The sequence below is a fragment of the Gossypium hirsutum genome, chromosome D13 (assembly GCF_007990345.1).
Source record: "Gossypium hirsutum isolate 1008001.06 chromosome D13, Gossypium_hirsutum_v2.1, whole genome shotgun sequence".
NCBI classification, from domain to species: domain Eukaryota; kingdom Viridiplantae; phylum Streptophyta; class Magnoliopsida; order Malvales; family Malvaceae; genus Gossypium; species Gossypium hirsutum.
The window spans coordinates 3854258-3875860 of NC_053449.1; the positions used below are offsets into that span (position 1 = coordinate 3854258).

The 21603-nt window shown below is 30.3% G+C and overlaps 2 protein-coding genes across 3 annotated transcripts; both read left to right on the plus strand.

The window, feature by feature from the left end:
* The first annotated feature begins 1166 nt into the window (after nt 1-1166).
* On the plus strand, nt 1167-4790 carry LOC107954150 (probable N-acetyl-gamma-glutamyl-phosphate reductase, chloroplastic). 2 transcript variants are annotated; one of them, XM_016889626.2, is made up of 14 exons: nt 1167-1342; nt 1503-1664; nt 1778-1885; nt 2040-2126; nt 2235-2285; nt 2389-2460; nt 2770-2889; nt 3117-3177; nt 3284-3364; nt 3657-3736; nt 3838-3927; nt 4056-4184; nt 4263-4404; nt 4548-4790. In XM_016889626.2, the coding sequence occupies exons 1-13, from the start codon at nt 1289-1291 to the stop codon at nt 4368-4370; spliced, it is 1203 nt and encodes a 400-aa protein (XP_016745115.1). In that variant the 5' UTR covers nt 1167-1288; the 3' UTR covers nt 4371-4404; nt 4548-4790. The 2 variants fall into 2 exon arrangements, with proteins under 2 accessions (XP_016745115.1, XP_016745116.1); XM_016889627.2 differs by having other exon boundaries at nt 1172-1342; nt 4539-4790.
* An 8780-nt stretch (nt 4791-13570) lies between these two features.
* On the plus strand, nt 13571-16169 carry LOC107954149 (transcription factor HHO6). Its single transcript, XM_041110013.1, has 5 exons — nt 13571-14208; nt 14397-14656; nt 14748-15126; nt 15492-15568; nt 15651-16169. Exons 1-5 carry the CDS (start codon nt 13995-13997, stop codon nt 15945-15947), a joined length of 1227 nt encoding a protein of 408 aa, XP_040965947.1. The 5' UTR covers nt 13571-13994; the 3' UTR covers nt 15948-16169.
* Nucleotides 16170-21603: the final 5434 nt, after the last annotated feature.

Below are 21603 nucleotides of genomic sequence, written 5' to 3' on the forward strand. Positions count from 1 at the left end.
TGAAAAGATTGAGGACTAAAAGTGCAATTTAATCAAAATATGTGTGACTTGCTTGCTTGGGTTATAAATTGGATGAAATGGACTTTCTGACTTGCTTTTAACCCGAAAATTCAAACGGTCTGCAATGGTGTCATCGTAAAAACTCATGCAGTGGATTCCCCACCATCTAATTTACTCATTCCAATGGCTTAGAACTACTGTGATACTTTAGAAGTTTCGCTGAACAATCAAGAAAGCATTAGAAAACTCGATAACTTCGACGCACAACCAATGAACCATCTCCGCTTCTGCATATATATAATTTGCATGGAAATGATAATGGATCCAAAAACTTCAAAGAATCAGTGTTGCATCATCGATAGAGGGATTCGGATATGGCTTAAGCATAATCGTTTTTCGTGAAAGACTAGCAATTAGAGTTCGTAAAACCAGACCGTTTCTAACCACCTAATTATATGATGCCATGGCAGATTGTATGGCAAAGCCGGAAGACGGAATATCCGCAGCAAAGCTTTCCGGCTTAACAGTTTTGGTTCTTCCTATCACTCGTTATAATTTTAATATTTACTGGTTGTTTGATTAAATTTTTATGATAAAATCAATAAAATAACCAAACATTTCAATATTACATTATACTCAAATGAATCAAACATAGTAATCTTAGATTCGTGTGGTCTTACATTAAATCTAGTTAATATTTTCCTATAATTTTTTCTCTAATTCATCATGTCTAGATCTGTTCACTGGTCAAGCTATCCGTCCATACTTGAAGGCCCTCTCGAAATTTGACAAGATTTGAGTAAAAATATTAGACCCGAAAAATAGATTTAGACAAAAAAAGATCTATTTAAAATATGGGTCGAGTTCAGGCTTACACTCGTCCCATTTTTAAAGTTGATAATGTTTTATATTATATAATTTATAACATATAAAATTTAAATCTATAGCGATATACAATACTACTATAATGTAAAACCTTAAAAAAATTATATATAAAATTATATTATAATCATTAAATTAAAATAAATATAAATATATTTTTTAGTTGTAGGGTGCTAAGGTGAAAAGGTTCCGTTGAATTTCGCACGTGCTCTTCTCAGTTTCTCCACGTCACACAGTTGCACGGAGTGTTCACATGCCTTCAAGGTAACACTAACAAACAAAAGAAAACCCCTTTCTCAGATTCTAGGGTTTTAGGATTTGATTTGGGTTCTCTAATATTTCAACCATCATCCTTTCTTCTTTTTTCCTGTCTTTGGATTTTGGGGTTCAGAATTTTGTTGGAAAAATGAGCACTGCTACTTTCAATTCAATTTGTTTCAATCAAGGTTATTTGCGGAAGGTACGTTTGTTTTCAACCAAAAGCTTTCTGTTTGTTTCCCTAGAAAATGTTGGGGGAAAACACACACACGCACAAAATCCAAGTTCATTAGTTTCAAGATATCTTCTTTTTTTATTTTTCTTTTACTCCAAAATCTAACTTTGGGTGTTCCAAATTTTAGGGAGAAGTGAAGATTTCAAAAGTGAAGAATAGAAACCAAAGAGTAAAGTTTTATGTAGGAGGAGCCTCAGTATTATCAACAAAATGCATGCAATCTTCAGAAAAGAACAAAAAGGAAGTCCGCATTGGTCTCCTTGGTGCTAGTGGTTATACTGGAGCTGAGGTTTGAGTTTATATACAATGTGTTGTTTAGTTGTATGTTAATTGTTAAGTATTACAATTAAGTTGATTCTAGCGAAGTTAGTTGTATGTTAATTCTATTTTATTTTCTCACAGATTGTTCGGCTTCTAGGTAACCATCCATACTTTGGTATTACATTGATGACTGCTGATAGAAAAGCTGGCCAATCTATGGGTTCAGTGTTTCCTCATTTGATAACACAAGTAAGCAAACACTCTTTCTTTGTTCCGAAACTAAAAATTCGAGTTTGGGGCATGAATGAATTTTACTACCATATAATAATTGATTGTAAATGCTGAAGTATGTCATTGTTGTGTTTTCTTTAGGGTAATTGTTGAGTGCGTTGGTTTTTCGCAGGATCTGCCGACCATGGTTTCGGTTAAGGATGCAGACTTTTCCAGTGTGGATGCTGTATTCTGTTGTTTGCCTCATGGAACTACACAGGTGCTCTGTAATTTCATTACCTGACAGCTTTTCTTCTTTGCAATTAATGTAGTAGATTCATTCTTATCAATTATCATGACAAAATTTGTTTATTTTGATATCTTTTAGGATATCATCAAAGGCCTCCCTCGCCATTTGAAGATTGTTGATCTATCTGCAGTATGCTTTTTCAATTAACTTATGTTTCTGTTCTTCTAAAGATCTGTTTACATGTCTGGTGCAAAGTTTGCTGATTATGTAATGTTAATGAAATGATTTTCAGGACTTTCGGCTAAGAGATATCGCTGAGTATGAGGAATGGTATGGTCAACCACATAGCGCTTCAGATTTGCAGGTTCTTCTTTTTATTGTTATATGTAAATACAAGATAAATTCTTTACTTAATGCAGTCTACAGAAGTTACTGCACCTAATCATTATATATCACTGCAAGTTCCATTTGAAAGAATTCTCTTTAACCCCTGAGATTTCCTATAGTTACTCTTTTTGCAATTTTTCCTTTTTGGATGGTTTTCTTGTTTCTTTTCTAGGAAGGGGTGCCAAATGATATGGTCTTTTCCATTTCCGTTCTTGAAAGTTTCTTCTGTTTTGCTTTTTGCTATGTTGTTCTTTATGTTAACTAGTTAGTTTTCCCCATAATCCAGAAAGAAGCTGTATATGGCTTGACTGAGATTTCAAGAGAGGATGTAAAAAATGCACGCCTAGTTGCTAATCCTGGTTGTTATCCAACATCAATTCAGCTTCCGCTCGTTCCCTTGATAAAGGTTAATGTCCTTTTTTTGTGTTTTAAGTAGTTTCATGTCACAGTTTATTGACTTGAGGAGACAATGTTTTCATTCTTCAATGATGTAGATGTTATATTAATGTTGCTTTTAATATCTCTACCATATTGAAAATCTTGTTGCGTGATTGCTGTCGTGCCAATGCTATACCATTTGAATCTATCCTTATCCACTTGCGGTGTTTTACTTTTTTTGCCTTCGACTTGCAGGCTAAACTCATTGAACACAGAAATATCATTATCGACTCAAAATCTGGTGTCAGTGGAGCTGGTTGGCTTCCTTCATTGGCTTCTACATATACATGCACCTTTTATAAGCTTTTTCTCTATCTTGCCGCGTTTCTTTATTTTTTTTCTGATCCAGGTTACTTTTTCAGGACGTGGAGCCAAAGAAGCAAATTTATACTCTGAAATAGCTGAAGGCATATATTCTTATGGTGTTACAAAACATCGCCATGGTGAGTATGTGGAGTCAAATGCATTCTTGACTTTGGGGCATTCATAGTTGTCTACGTCTTGTAATAACGTAAACAGACCCTGGCCTCTCTGAAATTGTTGTACTTATTTTTGTTCTATTCTTTATACCCAATTTAGAACTGTTAATTCTACTTAATTATTTTATGTAACTATGATAACTTTGGTAGTGGAATGTTTAGTTTTAATGGAACTATTGAGGCCTAAAGTTTATAATATTGTTATCCTCTTCAATGAAACCTGAGGCTGTGATATTTGTTCTGTTTTGCACTGCAGTTCCCGAAATTGAACAAGGACTATCTGATGCTGCTCAGTCAAAAATAAATGTTAGTTTCACACCGCACCTAATGCCAATGGTGAGATGTCTATGCATACCTGTGTTAATAATCAGTGTGTTCCTTTTCCTTTCGAAAGAACTGAGAACGTGGGACTCTCTTTTCCTTAATTGTCATACCAGATCCGTGGAATGCAATCAACAATATACGTCGAAATGTCTCAAGGAGTTACAATGGAGGATTTATACCAGCAACTAAGAAAAAGTTACAAGGTACATCTTATCTAGCATGATTGGTTTTATACTTTGTGCATCTCATCTTATTTGAGGGTTCTTAATGGCTGTAGTTTGCATGTGCCTAAATACTTGTTTTACTTTTTTTTTCCTTTTTTTTTTCTCAGGATGAAGAATTTGTAAAACTGTTAGACAAGGGAGTTGTACCACGTACTCATAATGTTCGCGGTTCCAACTATTGTTTTATGAATGTCTTTCCTGATCGAATACCTGGAAGAGCAATAATCATATCAGTTGTATGTATTAAACGCACGATATTTCAATGTGCTCTCCTCTCATTGTTTTCTGAGCTCTTGAAAAAACCCGTTCTGCAGATTGATAATCTTGTGAAGGGAGCTTCGGGTCAAGCACTACAAAATCTTAATATAATGCTTGGTTATCCAGAAAATACAGGGCTTCTCTACCAGCCCTTGTTTCCATGACACACTCTTCCTTCATCTTCTTCACCCTTCTAAAGTAAGTTCATTGCTTCAGTGTCCATATATACATGTATATATTGTGACCATGTGACTATGCTAGAAAACTATATATACATATGCATATACATATATGTTGTGACTATGGTAGAGCTTTGTGCATCAACTTCATAGTTATTGCAGGTGGTAGAGAACTGGAACTGGAATTGCTAATTTTGAGAAGGCCTCCAATATGGTTAGAAAGTGACCAGCCAATGTTTTGTTGAGAAATGGGTAGAGTTAGATGCCTTTGTTGTGTTATGTATGGAAGGCCCTATTTACCATCTTGTTCTTATCTCAAGTGGGAATCAATAATTATGTTTGAAATAATTAAAAAAAAAACTTGATTTGCCAAAGCTTAAGATAATTTAATAATAATTTGTACTATCCCTTACAGCATTTACATGTGGGAACCATCAAAATACCATGTCCTCAAGATCATAAGGATTTGGAATTGTGTGCATTTTTTTTCTATGGTAGAAATGGAATGTGGCAGACCATTGAATTTGAAATGATGACAAGACTGTCGGAGAGAAAATTTTAATGCCTGTCTGCAATTTTCACTTTTATATTTTCTTTAGGATGTACAGAAAATGAAAATTAATAATAATAATAATAATAATAAATTTCTTTTAGTTCGAGTGGTATGGGAGTTTAATGTTCTTTAAATACAAATTTGGGTTAAAATTTTATGGTAAAAATTAAACAGTGGAGAGTTCTTAAATAAATTAATAAAAGTCGGTCGAGTTTTAGCTCAATTGATATTGATATTGATATTGATATCTGTATAGTATAGGAGGCCGTGAATTTAAATTTGTTGAATTGCTGAATTATGGGTGGTTGTTTAAAAACTTTTAGATTTAAAAAATAAATAAATAATAGAATAATCAACAACAAAAAATTAAGGGAAAAGAAGAGAATCTAATTTTGAAGCATGGGACCCATGGAATTGGGTGAGAGTGGTCCAAATGTTTAAAGCACCGCCGTTCAAATGCGGCGAGCCGATTCTTTTACCCTCGTTTTGTACACGACACTCCGATATATATATGGACTTGTTGTTTGAGAAATTATTACATCAAGGGGTCAATCATTTCAGGTTAAATTCTTTGTTTGATCCCTTTATTATGTTCTATTTTGGATTTAGTTCTCACATCTTAATTTTATAATATTATTAGCTTGTTCAAATAATTAACACCATTAATTGTTTCAGCTAAAATAGTGATGGATTTTTTTTAATAAAAATACCTAATACATCAAATTGACATTAATTTTTGGTGTCAAAATAAGTGATTTTAAGAAAAAAAAGTTCATATCAACATTTTAATTGAAATAGTTAATATTCGGGTTAAACTAATGATATTATAAAACTAAAAGAATTACATTACGAACAATTAAAGTACAAAAACTAAAACCCATGTCTTGGCTTGATGGCCAAGATGTTCACCGCTCCAAGTATGGCCTAGATTCGAGTCGCGCTAGTCGCGTTACTATTAAGGTTTTGCCATCTTCTAATTTACTAAAAAAAGAGTATAAAAACTAAATTGCGAATTTAAGTATAATCGAGAGACTAATACCATAGCTTGACCATAAATTCAAACAATGTCTCGTACTTTTTTTAAGGAAAAAAGTTATGAATGTGAAACTTTTTTTTCCTAGCTATCATGAAAAGCTATAAGTAATTACTATGATGATCTCTTGCACGCTTATTTCAATGGAGTTGTTTTAATTATAATTATATCAATTTTTAATTAAAATTAATTATTGTAAGTATTAAATTAAATAATTGACTAATTAATAAAAATAAAAATTCCAAAAACTCATGTAATTACTGAAACTCGAATATAAGATTTCCAACTTCATCCATTGGACCATAATATGACACTTCATCAATGACTAAAACAATAAATAGTTAAGGAATTATAAATAAAGACTACTATATTATAAATTTTATCAAAATACAAGGACTAACAACAAAATTTAACCATATATACACCATTAATGATTTTGGAATTTACTATTGAAGATAGGATTGAAATTAGTCAAATCATGAAAAGCCAATCTAATGTAGGTAAGATAAAGTATCTTTTTGATCTTCTTGCAAAGCATATTATAAGATTTTTGGTTGAAAAATTGAAATTGGGCCACACAAAAGAAAACACCCATTGTTGGGAACAAAATATTTTAAATAAATTAAATATAATGTCTGTAATTTTCTAAAAGGAACAATTGCACCACTCAACTACTCTTTTAAAGTAGACAAAGACACCAAGACCCTTAAAAAAGGTATATATATATATTCTTTTCCACGTTACAGTATCTAATCTCACAAGCATCGCTGTTTTTACATTAATTGTGAAAATATGTGACGTTCTAACATTTAGATTTATATCAAATTTGTTTATTTTTTAAATTAGAGATCAAAATTTTAGAATGTTTTATTTTAATCTTTAAATTTTTTTTTTGTAATGTATCAATTATATGTTTTTGTTTATCTAGTCGTAAGCTTGGTTATTAAATGCTAATTTGAATCTAACATGGAATGTGTTTCAAAAATGTGGATCAAATGTTATAATAGGTTTTAACCTGTCGCATAAACACCTTAAATATCACTTGTTAAAATTTGTTTTTAACACATTTGATCTAGACATGATCATGGGTTGAGTCGATGTAGAATTTTAAGCCTATTTTTTAGGCTCAGCTTGACCCGACTAAAAAATGGGCCTAAAATTTTGCTTAAGCCCAACCCATATTAAAAATATTAAACCCAAGCTTAACTCGGCCCAACCATAGTATTTTTTTTAGATTTTTTATATAAAAATAAATTTTAAAAAATAAGTCAAATACACTAAAAATATTAAAATAAATGTTTCCTAATAAATTGAAAATACAAAAAAAAATAGTATAGGCATGTGAATCGAGCAAAAAATATATGTCTTAGGCTCGGCTTGTTTAGAAAATAGGTTTTATTTTTTGTCTAAACTCTCTCATTTTTCGGATTAGCTTTTAGACTTGGGTGGGTGACCTAACCCATTATCAGGTCTAATTTGATCTAGTGTTGTCTATTGATGGGTATTTATTGGGGACAAAAGGGCTAAAATAAAAGTAAAAATCTTGATCCATGCACTTAATATGCTTCATGTTAAATTCGAACTAATATTTAACAATCAAGCTTATAATTAAACTAAGCAATAGTTTGAGGATTGGATTAGAATAGTTGAAAGATTAAGAAGTAACGTAAGATGGAGGTGAATAAGGTAATAATAGATGGTGTAAGGATGGGGACAAAAAGATACCCTGACGAAGAGAAGTCACAAAAACGCCATGAAAGTATGAAACAATGGGACTTGTCATCACGTGAAAGATGCTTTTTGATAAGGAATTTAAGTGTGTCTTGTTCGAAAAACCCTGTTAAATAAGGTATCTTTTTGTTCTTTGGGTTCAATTGTTCTTTTTTTTTCCCAGTTGAGAGGATGTTAATTGATGGTGAAAGAAGCAGAAATGATGGGCTCTCATTCACTGAATCTTGTGGAAATTTTTACAAAAAAACACAACAAGCAATATCTTTATCATTTTTTACATCCGTGGTGGTGGTAGCGGTCATGGATGAAGCAGATATTTATACCATAAAATATGAAAAAAAATACATACTTTTCTCTTGTTTGCGTTTGTTTTGGATGGATGTTTATTTTCAGTGTAGTGTGTTTAAAATTTAATCTCACTGTCACCATTGATTTTACACTAACCACAAGTAAATGTAGCATTTGGAGTGAGTTGGGGATAAAAGGGAAAACTAATAGAAGAATAGCACCGTCGCTGCATAAAAAGCCAAATCAAATATATTCCTTTTTCACGAATATAATACGGAAGTGTTGGGACTAAATTTTCAGACATACAGCTTTACAGATACCATTTTTCTTTCCCTTGGATTCTTCGTTCAAATAGAGTATCCTAATAATAAATCTAGAACATATGATCCTCTTTCTCTCTCTTATTCTTCTTACAAATATTAACATAATAATAAAAGGTTAAACTGTATAATAACTCCCTGCTCTCTCCATAAATTTAGAATTTAGTCTCTTTTTTAATTTCAAAATTCAAGTCCAATTGCTAATACAATTATTCTATTTTGTTAAATTCAAGTTAATTACGATGTTTTTTTTTATTTCAAATGCTACACCAATTTTCATATATTTTTATTTAATTATTAGTTGAATAAAAATGGAATCAAAATCAACCAAACAAAACCCCACAAATTTTCATATATTTTTTTCAACTATAATCTAAATTTTATTTTCTATAGTTTGGCACTATTTAAAAAAATAAAATTCCAAGAGTTAATTATGAAATTTTGCTTATACAATTTAAACATGCAACATGACTTCCACTCACCCTACATAAAATTAAGGGTTTTTTTATTAAATAAAATATTAAAATCATTCAAAACATTGGATTTTTCCCTCTCAAAGTTGCAATTAATTTAGGAGGAATTTTTATTTTTTCTCATCCAATGGTTTTATAGTGAGAATAATTTTAATAAAATTTATTAATTATTTTAACTCGTATGGAACAATAATTAAACATTTTATCATATATTTGTTTAGCATAGATTTAAATCGCTCTTGATATTATATATAAAAGACTAAAATTAATTAATTAATTATTAAAATGATTTTCGAAAATAAAGGTGATAAAATTAAAAGAAGACAATATTGGTAACATAAAAAAAAACAAGACATGAATAGATTCTTTGGTTACAACAACTTACAAGCATCCGACAGAACGAATGATTATATATTTTCACTGTTTTGAGATATAATAATTGAAAAAAAATACAAAAAAAATCTATAAACTTTATTTAATTATTATATATTTGAAATATGGGTGTAAGAAAAAAAATTGATTTGAAAGATTAAAAAAATTATTTATAGAAAATTTTTAAAGAACAATTATTTAAGAAAAAAACATAAATAATTATTTCGGTTTTAATTTTCACTATTACAAACATTCTTTATAACAATATTTTATTATATAACGGGCAAGTTAGTCGTAAATTAGTTCTTTATAATAATATCTTGTCTTAAATTTTAGTAAAATTAGTTTGATAGTCATGTAATAAATTAAAAGGATCTGATGCTGTAATAATCTTAAAATTAACAAAAGAATTTTAACAATGTTTAGAATTTAACTTGGATTTTGAAAAATTTTAAAAAGTAAAGGAGCTAAATTATTTAAAATAAACGTAGATATATAAAAAGTACAAAAAATTAAAGCATATTTTTATATTTTGTAAATGGATAATTGTTACTAAAAGATAAATACTTGAATAATTTTAAGTTTATAACTTTAATCAACTTTAACATAATATTTTAAATTAAATCAAAATGACAAAGTTGTTGAAATTAGCTTAAAAAAAGTCAAAATTAAAAACCAATGAAATCAATCTCCAAATTTTTAATCATAAAAATTTAACATTACTTTATCTTTTGACCTAACTCCAAGGGTTATATATATATAACAATATGTGATTATATCTGTTATTTTTTATATAATATTTAGGATTACTTATAATTTCTCTTTAACCTATAAATAAAAAGATAATGTAGTTTAGCGCACTTAAACTCACGTATTCATGTATTAACAACAATAATCAAACCAATTAAATTAGGATTTAATCGGCATGAAAGAATTACATCTTTATATTCGTTATGGATATAAATATATATATATATAAAAGGATCCAACAAAATCATAAACATAGGAGAATAATTAAATGTAATTAACTAATAATTAAAACAATAAATAAATAAAGAGATTCTTAATTCTAAGGAAGAGAATGGAATCTAAAAGGCTGTAAAAGCTTGTCCTTTTAGGTAGAGAAATTTTTTTAAAAAAAGGACTAAAAGTAGCATCTTGCTTGGCTTGGGTTGATGCAATGTTTATTCTCAACTCAAACTCATATCTAAGACAATATCGACATTTGGGTCCCAATCATCTCTAAGATTCCTTATCTCTAGGTTTCCCAACACACCCCTTTTTTTTTTTTTAATTTAATGTTGTACTTTTCTTCAAAGGGAAGTGTTCAAACACCCTCCAATCATGGCGAATACACCCATCTTTTGTGTTTTTGAACTCTTTTATTTAATAAAAAGACTTTTTAGGAATGAAAGATATTACACGCATATTTTTCAATATATTTCAACAACAATGATACGAATTAAGTTAAAACTTATAGTTAGTTATCAACAATCTCTTGACTCGATGATAAAAGCATTACGTTATAGGTATAAGAATTTGTGTTGAATCACAATAACCCTTTTTAGCTTCTTCAACTATACAAGATAACCATAGTTAATTAATAAATATGGGTGTTAGAAAGTAATGATTTATATTAGAAAAATTATACCAAAAAAGATGTTGAAAATTGGGACTTGACCAATTGTAGTAGAAATTAATATTTATGTAACAAGTCATGGATGGGTTATTAACCCTAGGATTTAAAACAAAAAAAAAAAGATTAGATTCTCATTCAAACATCACTTTTTAAAGCAATCATAATCCTAGTTGAATTTGTTTATATATTATAGATTACACCAATTTCTTCTTTTCAAATTGGTGGGGAAAAGTTATTTATTCCAAAAAGCATAGGGTACTAGATCTACTAAATTAAAATGTGACATGGTTACATCTTATACTATAATACAAAAATATATATAACAAAAACATTTACATATGTAAAACTTAAAAACACAATTACAATATAAAAGATAGTAAAACTATATCAACATTTCTTAAATTTTATACCAAATATATATATGATGAGTCTCGAATCAAAAACAATATTAAAAAAATAAGAATAATTACATAGAAAATAGTTTTTTTTCCTTTGTTTTTTTTTTGTGTGGAAACAATTGGTTGTTATAATAAATGTCGATAATGACGATAAAATTATCACAAAGCAATAAGAAAAGAAAAAATAAGAACATACAGATTTTATGTGGAAACCCTTTCGGGCAAAAATTACGGGCAGAGAAGAAGAAATTCACTAATATTGAAAAGCGAATAATACAAGAGGAGTTTTGGCTATATCTATTTAAGGGTTGAAAAACCCTGTTCTAATCAAAGTCAAATAGTAGAAGTATAGTTCTATACGGACTCAATTTGTGCGGTATGATTTGTACAGCGGGGGCTCTACGGCCATCAGGCTCTCTCCCCCACATACCTCCTTATTTTGTCACTGCATTTATTTTTTCAACAAATGACAAGATTCAAGTCACCTAATCTCTAATACTATATATTCTAAGAAAGGTGTAGGTGGGAAAGGCAACCATTAACAAAAAATAATAATAATAAATTCTAATCCACCAAATAAAACCAACAGACTAAATGGGGGATTCCCCAGTTTGAAACATGAGAAGAAACAAAAAGGGAATGTGAAGTTGAACAATGGTAAATAGCCTTTTAATTAATATTAAATAATAATGGTGAAAAACAAAGAAGTAAATTAAAATTCCACATTGGCTGCCTTTTGTTCATCACACAAACCAAAATGATTCCTTCAATTTTTTTGAGCATTTGACCAATCTCCTCTTATCAAAAGTTGTGATTTATTTTCTTTTCACATAATTTATTTGCTTGTGCTTAAAGTCAATCTGACCAAGTCAACATCTTAATGCTACAAGATTTTGTTTAAAATAAGGTGAGCTTTTAGAAAGAAAAAAAAATGGGGGAGATTGATTTGATGGAGAGAAATTTGTAAATATTTTCTTTTAAGAAAAATAAAATTAATTCAAGCTATAATACATTTATGCTTACGCCTTGTTTAATGGATTTCAACTATATCTTAAACGAGGCGTAAGTATAAATGTATCATCATTTGAATTAATTATCAATTTTTTGGTGGTTGGTTTATTCATGCGAGAAATTATTTTATGGATCATTTTCACCACATCATTCATGATCTCTTTCTAATTATTTAATGACATTTCAATCTATGTTATTGACACTTAATTTTTGTAATTTTTTATCTTGAACCTAGAACCCTGAATCTTAAATCGAGAACACTAAACTCTAAATCCTAAACCTTAAATTTGGGATTCAAAGTTTGAGATTCGAGATTCTAGTTTCAAGGTTTGGGATAAAAAATCAAATTTATGTGTCAATAACATGAAAAATTTACTGAAATATTAATAAACAATTGGAAGGGGAGATGAATAATATGGTGGAAAGAGTCTATAAAATAATTTCTCACTTAATAGGGTGTTTTCTTTCTCTGAACCTTTTGTTTCTTCAAGTGCAATAAAATTAGGAGACAAAATGCTCACCGAAGACAATCACAAACATATTGAAGATTCATCGGCCCCGAATAGATAAAACTTCATAAAATTCTCTTGAAAGAGTTGAAAACCCTCAACAAATACATATAAATTATAATCAAATTAAATGAATTCACAAATATAATACATGTTTTAATAACTAAAACCAAATCAATAGAAAACATAAATTAATTTTAAAAATAAAAGATATTTAATTTTAAAACTAAAATAAATGTAATCAAAATTTCATATTTATTTATTGTTGATAAACATTTTTGGATGGAATCATTTAGTACAAAAGGGAATGCTATTTTCGTGTATAATGTTTAAATCCTATTTGAATAGACTTTTCGTCTTTATTCAATGAGAAAGATGTTTGAAAAATCAGATTTTTTGTTATTGCTTCACTCGATTGATTGTATAAAATAAATAATTTTTAATTAATGATCAATAAAACCCAATTTTGATTCTTATTTTTTAATATTTTAAAAATTATAACTAAATTTTTTAATGTTTAATTCAGATTTTAAGATTGATTTGAAAGAAATTCATAATTAACTATTAATCTTAGTAATTAACTTTAGTCGAATCAACCGTAAAACTAAAAAAATCGGACTGAATTTAAAAAATTAAACAAAAATCACAATTAAAACTAAATTTATTCTATTAACAAATCATCAAAGTTTTAATATAATAACATTAATAATTAACTTTCAATTCATCAAATCTGAATTAAATATTAAAAAGTTAATATCGATAAATATATATTTTTTGTCAACAAAAGAAATACATGTACCATATTGAAATAATGTCAAACTCAAAGTACTAAATTAGGTATTAAATGAGAAAAAAAATAGAATCGACCGTTTTGAAAGAGGTGAGCTACGTAAAAAGGGTGAGTGAACTCGAGCAAAAGGGCGAGTCATAGATGAAATACGCGACGAGCCGAATGTGGCTTCTTATAACCCAAATTTACCCATCTAATTTTCCCACTCACCATGAAAACAAAAAATTTATACTTTTTCTTTAATTTTCTCGGTTTCCAAACAAACAAAAAAATCTACTTTCTCTCTCACTCAACACTTACATTATTTATAAATAAATAAACCAATCTCTTTGCCTTTCATCTCTCTATATATTTCATTTTAAGATCTCACCGTTTGCCTTCCTCCTCATTTCACCTTCCATTTTTATCATCTTCAACAGAAAAAAGAAAGGAAAAAAAAAACAAAGGAAGGAAAAGGGGAAGGATTTGAGAGAAAAAAGAGAAGGATCGAAAATGGGTTTGGTTCCACCAGAACTAAGCTTGGATTTTAGGCCAAATTTCGTACCAAAAACGATCACTAATTTTCTCAGGGAGGTTTCACTGGTCGGAAATGTTTCCGATAAGGTCTCGAAACTCGATACATTTGTGAAAGGGTTGGAAGAAGAAATGAAAAAGATCGATGCTTTTAAACGTGAACTTCCTCTCTGCATGCTCCTTTTGAATGATGGTTTGTTTTCTACAATCTAACTCACATCACCTTTTTTTTCCTGGGAAAAAAATACCCAGGGTTTGATTTCGATTCTTTTAGTCTTCAGCTTGGGTTTTTTTGGTTAGAATAGCTAGTGCTTTAACTTGGGTTTTGGTTAATTTAATGCAAATTTATTATTCTTATTTTTGTTGTGTGTTTGATTGCAGCGATTTTAGTATTGAAAGAGGAATCAACGCAATGCATGGCAAGAAATGTTGAACCGGTTTTGGAAGAATTTATTCCATTGAAGAACAAGGAAGAAGATAATCACAGTGAAGAAGATGGTTCCTTAATCACCACCAAAAAAGAAGAAGATTGTAACAACGACTGCAATAATAATATGGACAAGAAAAATTGGATGAGTTCAGTTCAGCTTTGGAACATTGATGATGATTATTGCTCCTCTGATCACAAATTAGATACTAAGGTAACCTTAAAGATAAATGAAGACACTGCATTTAAGCTAATGAAATGAATTTTTTCTAAATTTAAACTGTTTTTTGTTGGTGTTGCAACAGAGAAATGATGAAGATCCATGTAAAAGCAGGGGAGGAGGAGGGAGAGGGTTTATGCCATTTAAGGCAAATTTGGGTTTTGCAGTGAGGAAAGAAGAGAAACAGGAGATACCGGTTCATGGACTAACGCTTTCAACACCGGGAATCAAGAATCTGAAGGAGGAATCCAGTTCTACAGGGTCAAGGAGCAGTTGTAGCAGAGCGGTTCCTTTTTCTGCCACCAATGCTCGGTCGAGTTTTCGGTCTGCACCACCGGTGGGGCCGTCGAATCACCTTCAGCAACATCAGCAGCAGCAGACTGGTAGGAAGCAAAGGAGGTGCTGGTCGCCTGAGTTGCATCGCCGGTTCGTGAATGCTTTGCAGCAGTTAGGAGGCTCCCAAGGTGAGGAACAAATGGCGACTTAGACATATACTTAGCTGGTTTCGAATTTGATTTTGCTGTTCTTGGATTGTTTATTATCCTGCTAGATTAGAATTAAGAAGTTTGGTCAATGGGAAGACTGGATTTGCACTTGATCTGATGGAAAATATAGATTAGAGTCCAACAAATGTTTTTCAATATGTGTATGAATTATACATGTATAACTAGTTTTGTTTGAGACCATAGATGATAATATATTCGAAACTGGGATTCCATAGATCTGTTGGGAATTGAGATCATAGGATTGTATTGTTCTGTGACAATTCATTCATTGATCCTTTTAGTTTAAAGTTTCTGAGTCAAAATTCTTTGAAATTTTTTTGCAGTGGCCACTCCAAAGCAGATTAGGGAACTTATGCAAGTAGATGGCTTAACCAATGATGAAGTTAAGAGTCATTTGCAGGTGAGGGTTCTTTCTTGTTATTAATGGTTTTCTTTTCAAGTTTTGATACGAGTATTGATGTAAGAACTTCCCTGATTTCCAGAAATACCGGCTACACACACGAAGACTTCCAGCTACTACAACAACAACCACCCCTGCAAATCAATCAGGCCTTGTTTTGGGTGGTGGTCATGCATGGATGTGTCAAGATCAGTTTGGAGAATCCTCGAAAGGGAGCAGTTCGCAGTCGGGTTCCCCTCAAGGTCCTCTCCAGTTAGCCACAAACACCGGAGGGACCTCCACTACAGGGTGTGAGAGCATGGAAGATGATGAAGATGCAAAATCCGAGTGCTATAGTTGGAAAAACCATGTTCAGAAACCCAGAAAAAACAATGTATAGAGTTTACCCACCATGAATTTTGCAGATAAAAAAAAAAGAAAGTATACATGGGAGGAATTCATTTATCTTATACAACCACTGTATTTATACATATAAAAGGAGAAGGATCTTGAGAATTGAGGGAGACATGTAAAATTTTTGCAGGATTTAGCTTTCCTTGGATATCGAATTCATGTATTTGTTTTATTGCACAACTAGTAAAAGAATTCCTGTTATCATCAATTTGGACACTTTGGCTGGAGAAATTTTCAATTCTGAATTGAAGGACTGCAATTATTGTTTATAGTGGTATTCTGGCAATTAGTTAGAAGATGAAGGGCATGTTGATGGTAAGCAAGATGAGAACAAACATTTGTCAACATTAAAGAAATAGATTTTGATGAGTGACGGTGCTTTGGGTGTATTAGGAAGAAGACAGCAGAAGATCCAGACTTATCTTGGAATAAAGAGGGTAGGGTTCTTATTCCCTTATGTGTCTTTTATGTATGCACAATCTCAATTATTCTCTCATGCACTTTTCTTTATTGGTCTTTGGCCCTCGGCTATTCCAAAGTCTAAAGTCGGATTTTTATTCATAAGATTTGAACTCGAAACGTAAAAGTCAAATTATTTTAAAACACCAAAGATTTTATCCTTTTCAACCTAACCCAGGTCATATTCCACTAAAACCCATCCATTGTAATGTTCATAATTCATATGGGAGAATGACAAAACAGTCACTCTCACAACCATAATAATGGAAGGGAATCTTGTACAAGACGAGTTATAATCAAGGAGCCTACTAATCTTTCATATATTTAGATTAGTTTGGTGAATGAAATGAGTAAAAATGATGGAACCTCTCCTGCATTTCCTTTCCAAAAAAGGGTCATTGCTGATTAATTTTTTTTATATTTAAATCCAATGTTGTGAATCAATATAACATTAATTTAATTAAGGAAATTTATAAAAAAATTATTTAAAAAAAATAAATATTATTTGTCATTTTATATTTTAAAAAATAATTTAAACCCAGAATAAATCTCTAAGATTAAGATGGGATCATGTGCCAAAGTTAATCATCAAAGTAAATGATGAGAAGAGGGACAAAATGAATGTTGATCCAGCTAGCATTTGTTTATTGTTCATGAATCACATAGTATGTTTGGTTTGTACTTGTGTTGTAAACCATCAATGCTAAGACTATTTGCCTTTGCATATGGTCAAGACAAACAATATTGAGTTTAATGATTGAGGAAACCCATTTTTCTTTTCAAATGACAGTTGAATTGGATGACCGATAAGCAAAATTCGCATGCCTATGATTCATAACTTGTTGGCTGTCAATCACTAAATACCCAAAATGGTATTAGTGTGGGGAATTGTCTTTTTTATTGATAAACTTTTGAAATGAATTCAAAATTTAAACAAATGGTATGAGAAGAGTTCACTAAGGAAATGTTTTATCATTTTGGTCTTGAGAAATCAACCCCTTAAGCGGTTTTAATGGGTAAGAACACTACCCCTTAGGGAGAAATTGTCTTTCTTATTTAGAGAAGCCTTTGAAGTGTGTCTTTTAAGTAAGCAATTCAAACCTTAAACAGTTGGTATGAGAAGAGCCAAAAGGATTCATGGAGCTTCTCGGGAGCGTCTAAGGTCCACCAATGAAATATTTTATCATTTTGGCCTTGATGGGATTCGAACCAACTCCTTAAGCGGTTTTAATGGGTAAGAACACTACCCTTTAAGGGGGAATTGTCTTTCTTATTGAAAGAAGCCTTTAAAGTGTTGTTTTTTTAGTAGGCAATTCAAACATTAAACAGTTGGTATGAGAAGAGAAGAGCTCAATGAATTCATTGAATTTATCAAGAATGCCTGGGGTCCATCAAGGAAATATTTTATCATTTTGATTTTGGTGAGGTTAAAACCAACCCCTTAACGAATAAGCACATTACCACTTAATTAAGCCACTTCAAAAACTTTTCCCAACACGAGAGTGGATTTCCCCTTAACATGTATGGCTATTTATATTAGAGTATATTACATAATTTTGATTATATACAAAATAATTAATAGTTTTAAGTAATTTTTTTATATATTCACATGCTAAAGTTATTATATTTTATAATATTAAAATTAAATGTTTGAAATGGTATCTTTTGTATAAATAAAAATTATTGCTAAATTAACTTTAAATAATAAAATAATAACTTATAAAATGTATTTTTTTTAAAATATTGTCAAATTTATTAAAAGTATAAAAAAATTCAAAATAAAAATTCACTTTTTTTATAGAAGTCCAAATGGATTGATTACATCTATAGCTGTTTTTGTCCCTTTCTAAAATAATAAAAAAATAATTACAAAATCTTTTCACATAATTTTTTGGTATAATTTATTTTAATAAAAAATATTAAATAAATTTAGTTTATTGATTCATTTTTTATGTCTTTTCATAATAATATTATTCTCTTTCTTATTAACAATTGTTTATAAAAATATATAAATAATAAATACTTTTTGCTAAATAGTTACTTTTTAATTCTTCCGTAATTTTTATACAATATAATAGACTTGTTCATGGGCTAAATTATTCATCCAAGTTTGAAAGTTCGTCCGAATTCGGAAGGGTTTGGATGAAAATATTAGATAAAAAATGAGTTTGAACAAAAAATTAGGCCCGTTTACAATATGAGTTGAGCTCAGGCTTAAACATTCGCTCGACTCATTTTTAAGTTTATAATACTTTATATTATGTCATCTTTATATATTATGTAATTTATAACACATTAAAAAAACTAAACTTATACTAAATATATAATACTACTCTAATGTAAACATTAAAATAATGTTAAGATGACTAAAATAATTCAATAAATACAAAAATACAAAAATTAAATATTAAATTAAAATAATATAAATATTTTTAAAAAATATATAAAAATAATATGAGCGGGCTTAAAAGTAAATATGGGTGGGCTGGGACAAAATTTTAAGTCCATATTTTGACTGGACTTAAACAAACATGACGTATATTAATATTATACGTAAATTCAACTTAAACCTAGTCTGACTCATGAGTACCTCTATTAAGTTATTTATTTCTGTTCAATTTTGGAAAGAAAATAGGTAAAATTTAAAGGTACCCAAAAAGTTAAGATTGTGGAGTTATTCAATTTTAAAGTGATGCTAACAAAAAGAAAAGCTAATATGGTAAAAAAAATTCCTTAAGCTATTACACTTTATTTAAACAAGCCTTTAAATTATTCTTTTAGTTAAATAAGTTTTAAATTTATAATTTTTACTCAAAAAAGCCTTTGATTTTAATATAAAAATAGATATATTTTGAATTTCCGGATCTTATCTTTATTTCTTATTGATTGAATAGAAGTTATACACGCTTTAATATAACACAAAATTTAAAAAGGGTAATTAGAATTTTCAAAAGAGTAATTAATTAAAGGACTTTCAAAAAACTTCAAAATATTGTTTTGTGTTTTATTTAGTAAACTATTTCATCAAATTCACATTAGCATTAGTTTAAAATTTTAAAATATTTTTACTTTAATATTAAAATCAAGGGCTTTCATAGGTGAAAATAACATGTTAGGACTTATTTAACCACAAAAATAGTATAAGAGCTTCTTTGAATAAAGTATAATAGTCTAAGGGCTTTTTTAGCAGATTAACAGAAAAAAAACAAAAAAAGTATTTTTTAAGCAAAAAAAGTGATGTAATTACTATTTTTCTCCCTCGTTAATTAAAAAGTGAATTATACATCATGTTCTTAATTTTCATTTCTCCTCCAAGAAACTTGGAAAGTTAGGCCCAAATCTGGGCAAAGCTATTGACTTTCTTTAGGCCTTTAAGGTATCAAAACAATTAGGGCTTTTGACTTTCAATTATCTAAGAATCTGATTATTTGCTTAATTTTGAAGTTTAGGGTTAGAAAACAAAATATTAGGTATGAAAAATACATTTAATAAAAAAAATAAGTTAAGTTTTCTTTTCTTTTCTATATAGGAAAAATATTTAGTACACTGTCAGTCGAGTTTTTAGATTTCATGAGTAGGGTTAAGGGGTAGACAAGTGTCTTATAGTATCATAGTAAAATATTAAAAAAATTAGATATTTAAAAAAGAGAGACACATTTCAATGTTTTAAAGTTGCTTGTGTAAAAAAAATACTCACCATTTATATAATATATAAAACCAATATCTAAAGGAAGTCTTATGGTAGAAATTGGATATAGGTAAAGCGTATAACAGGGTTGAATAACATTTTTTTGGAGAAGACGATGACTAAGTTGGGCTTTGACTCGGATTGGATATCATTTGTTATGCACTGTGTCACACTCACAACGGTTTCTTATACTATAATGGAGAATGGACAGGCCATGGGGGGCTACCACAAGCGGACCTTTTATGCCCATATTTGTTCCTAATTTGTAGTGAGAGATTTTTCACTCTGTTTAGTATGGCGCAAGTGACGGGACGGTTCTGAGGAGCACAAGTGTGTTGGGAAAGTCCACGGGTTACTCATTTGTTTTGTAAATATGATAATATTGTGTATGGGGACGCATTTGAGGTACGAGCACGTGTAGTTCAAGATATTATTAAGGAGTGCGAAGCCTGCTAGGAACAACGGGTTAATTTTGAGAAATCTATGATATATTTTAGTTCGAATGTTGATAATGGCACCAGGAATGTGGTCTCATAGATATTACAGGTTCGGGCAACTTATGATTCGAAAAATCACTTAGGACTCCCTACCATGGTTGGGCGGAAACGGGCGGAGGCATTCAGAGGTCTAAAAGATAGATTATGGGCCCGTATAAACAGTTGGGAGTGTTCGATTATTATCCAAGGGAGGTAAGGAAATTTTTATAAAAGTCATTCTACAAGCAATACCTACTTCTAGCATGTCATGCCGCTTGTTACCATCAAAACTCTGTAAGGAATTGGAAGGCATAAGTAGTACTTTTTGGTGGCCGCATTCCAAGTTGAAACGAGGGTATTCATTGATGTAAATGGTCTAAATTGTGTAAACTTGAGGAGGATGGGGTATGGGATTCAGGGTTTTGGGTAAATTCAATGTTGCTTTACTTGTTCGGCAAGGGTGGCGTCTGTTGACTAGGCCAAATTTGTTAGTTTCGAGAATGTTGACTAGGCCAAATTTGCATTCAGAGTGAGGTTCTTACCCATCACTCATATGGAGAAGTATCAAGAGTGAGAGAGGGATTCTGGAGATGGGAGTTGGCAGGCGGATTGGTAACAGTGAGCAAGTGTCGATCTGGCAGGATAGATGGTTGTTGGGGCCGCAACACTATAAAATACAGGAATCTGCTGTTAGAACAGATATTTGTCCAGTGTCGGATCTGATTAATGTGCAAAATAGATCCTGGAATGAGAATCTTATTGATTCAATTTTTACCTTGGATGAAGCTCGGCAAATTCGAAGGATCCCTCTTTCATCTACAGCAATTCAGGATACTCTTGTCTGGTTGGGGGAGCAACCTGATGAATATGCAATTTGTACTGGCTATAAAATCTTGGTCTCAAGGGGTCTCAAAGGGAGTGCCCTTGCTGTGTCTACTTCGCAGTACAATTTTTTTTACAATAAACCATGGAAGATACTGTCCACTAAAGCAGAAAATTATGCTATGGAGAATTTACAA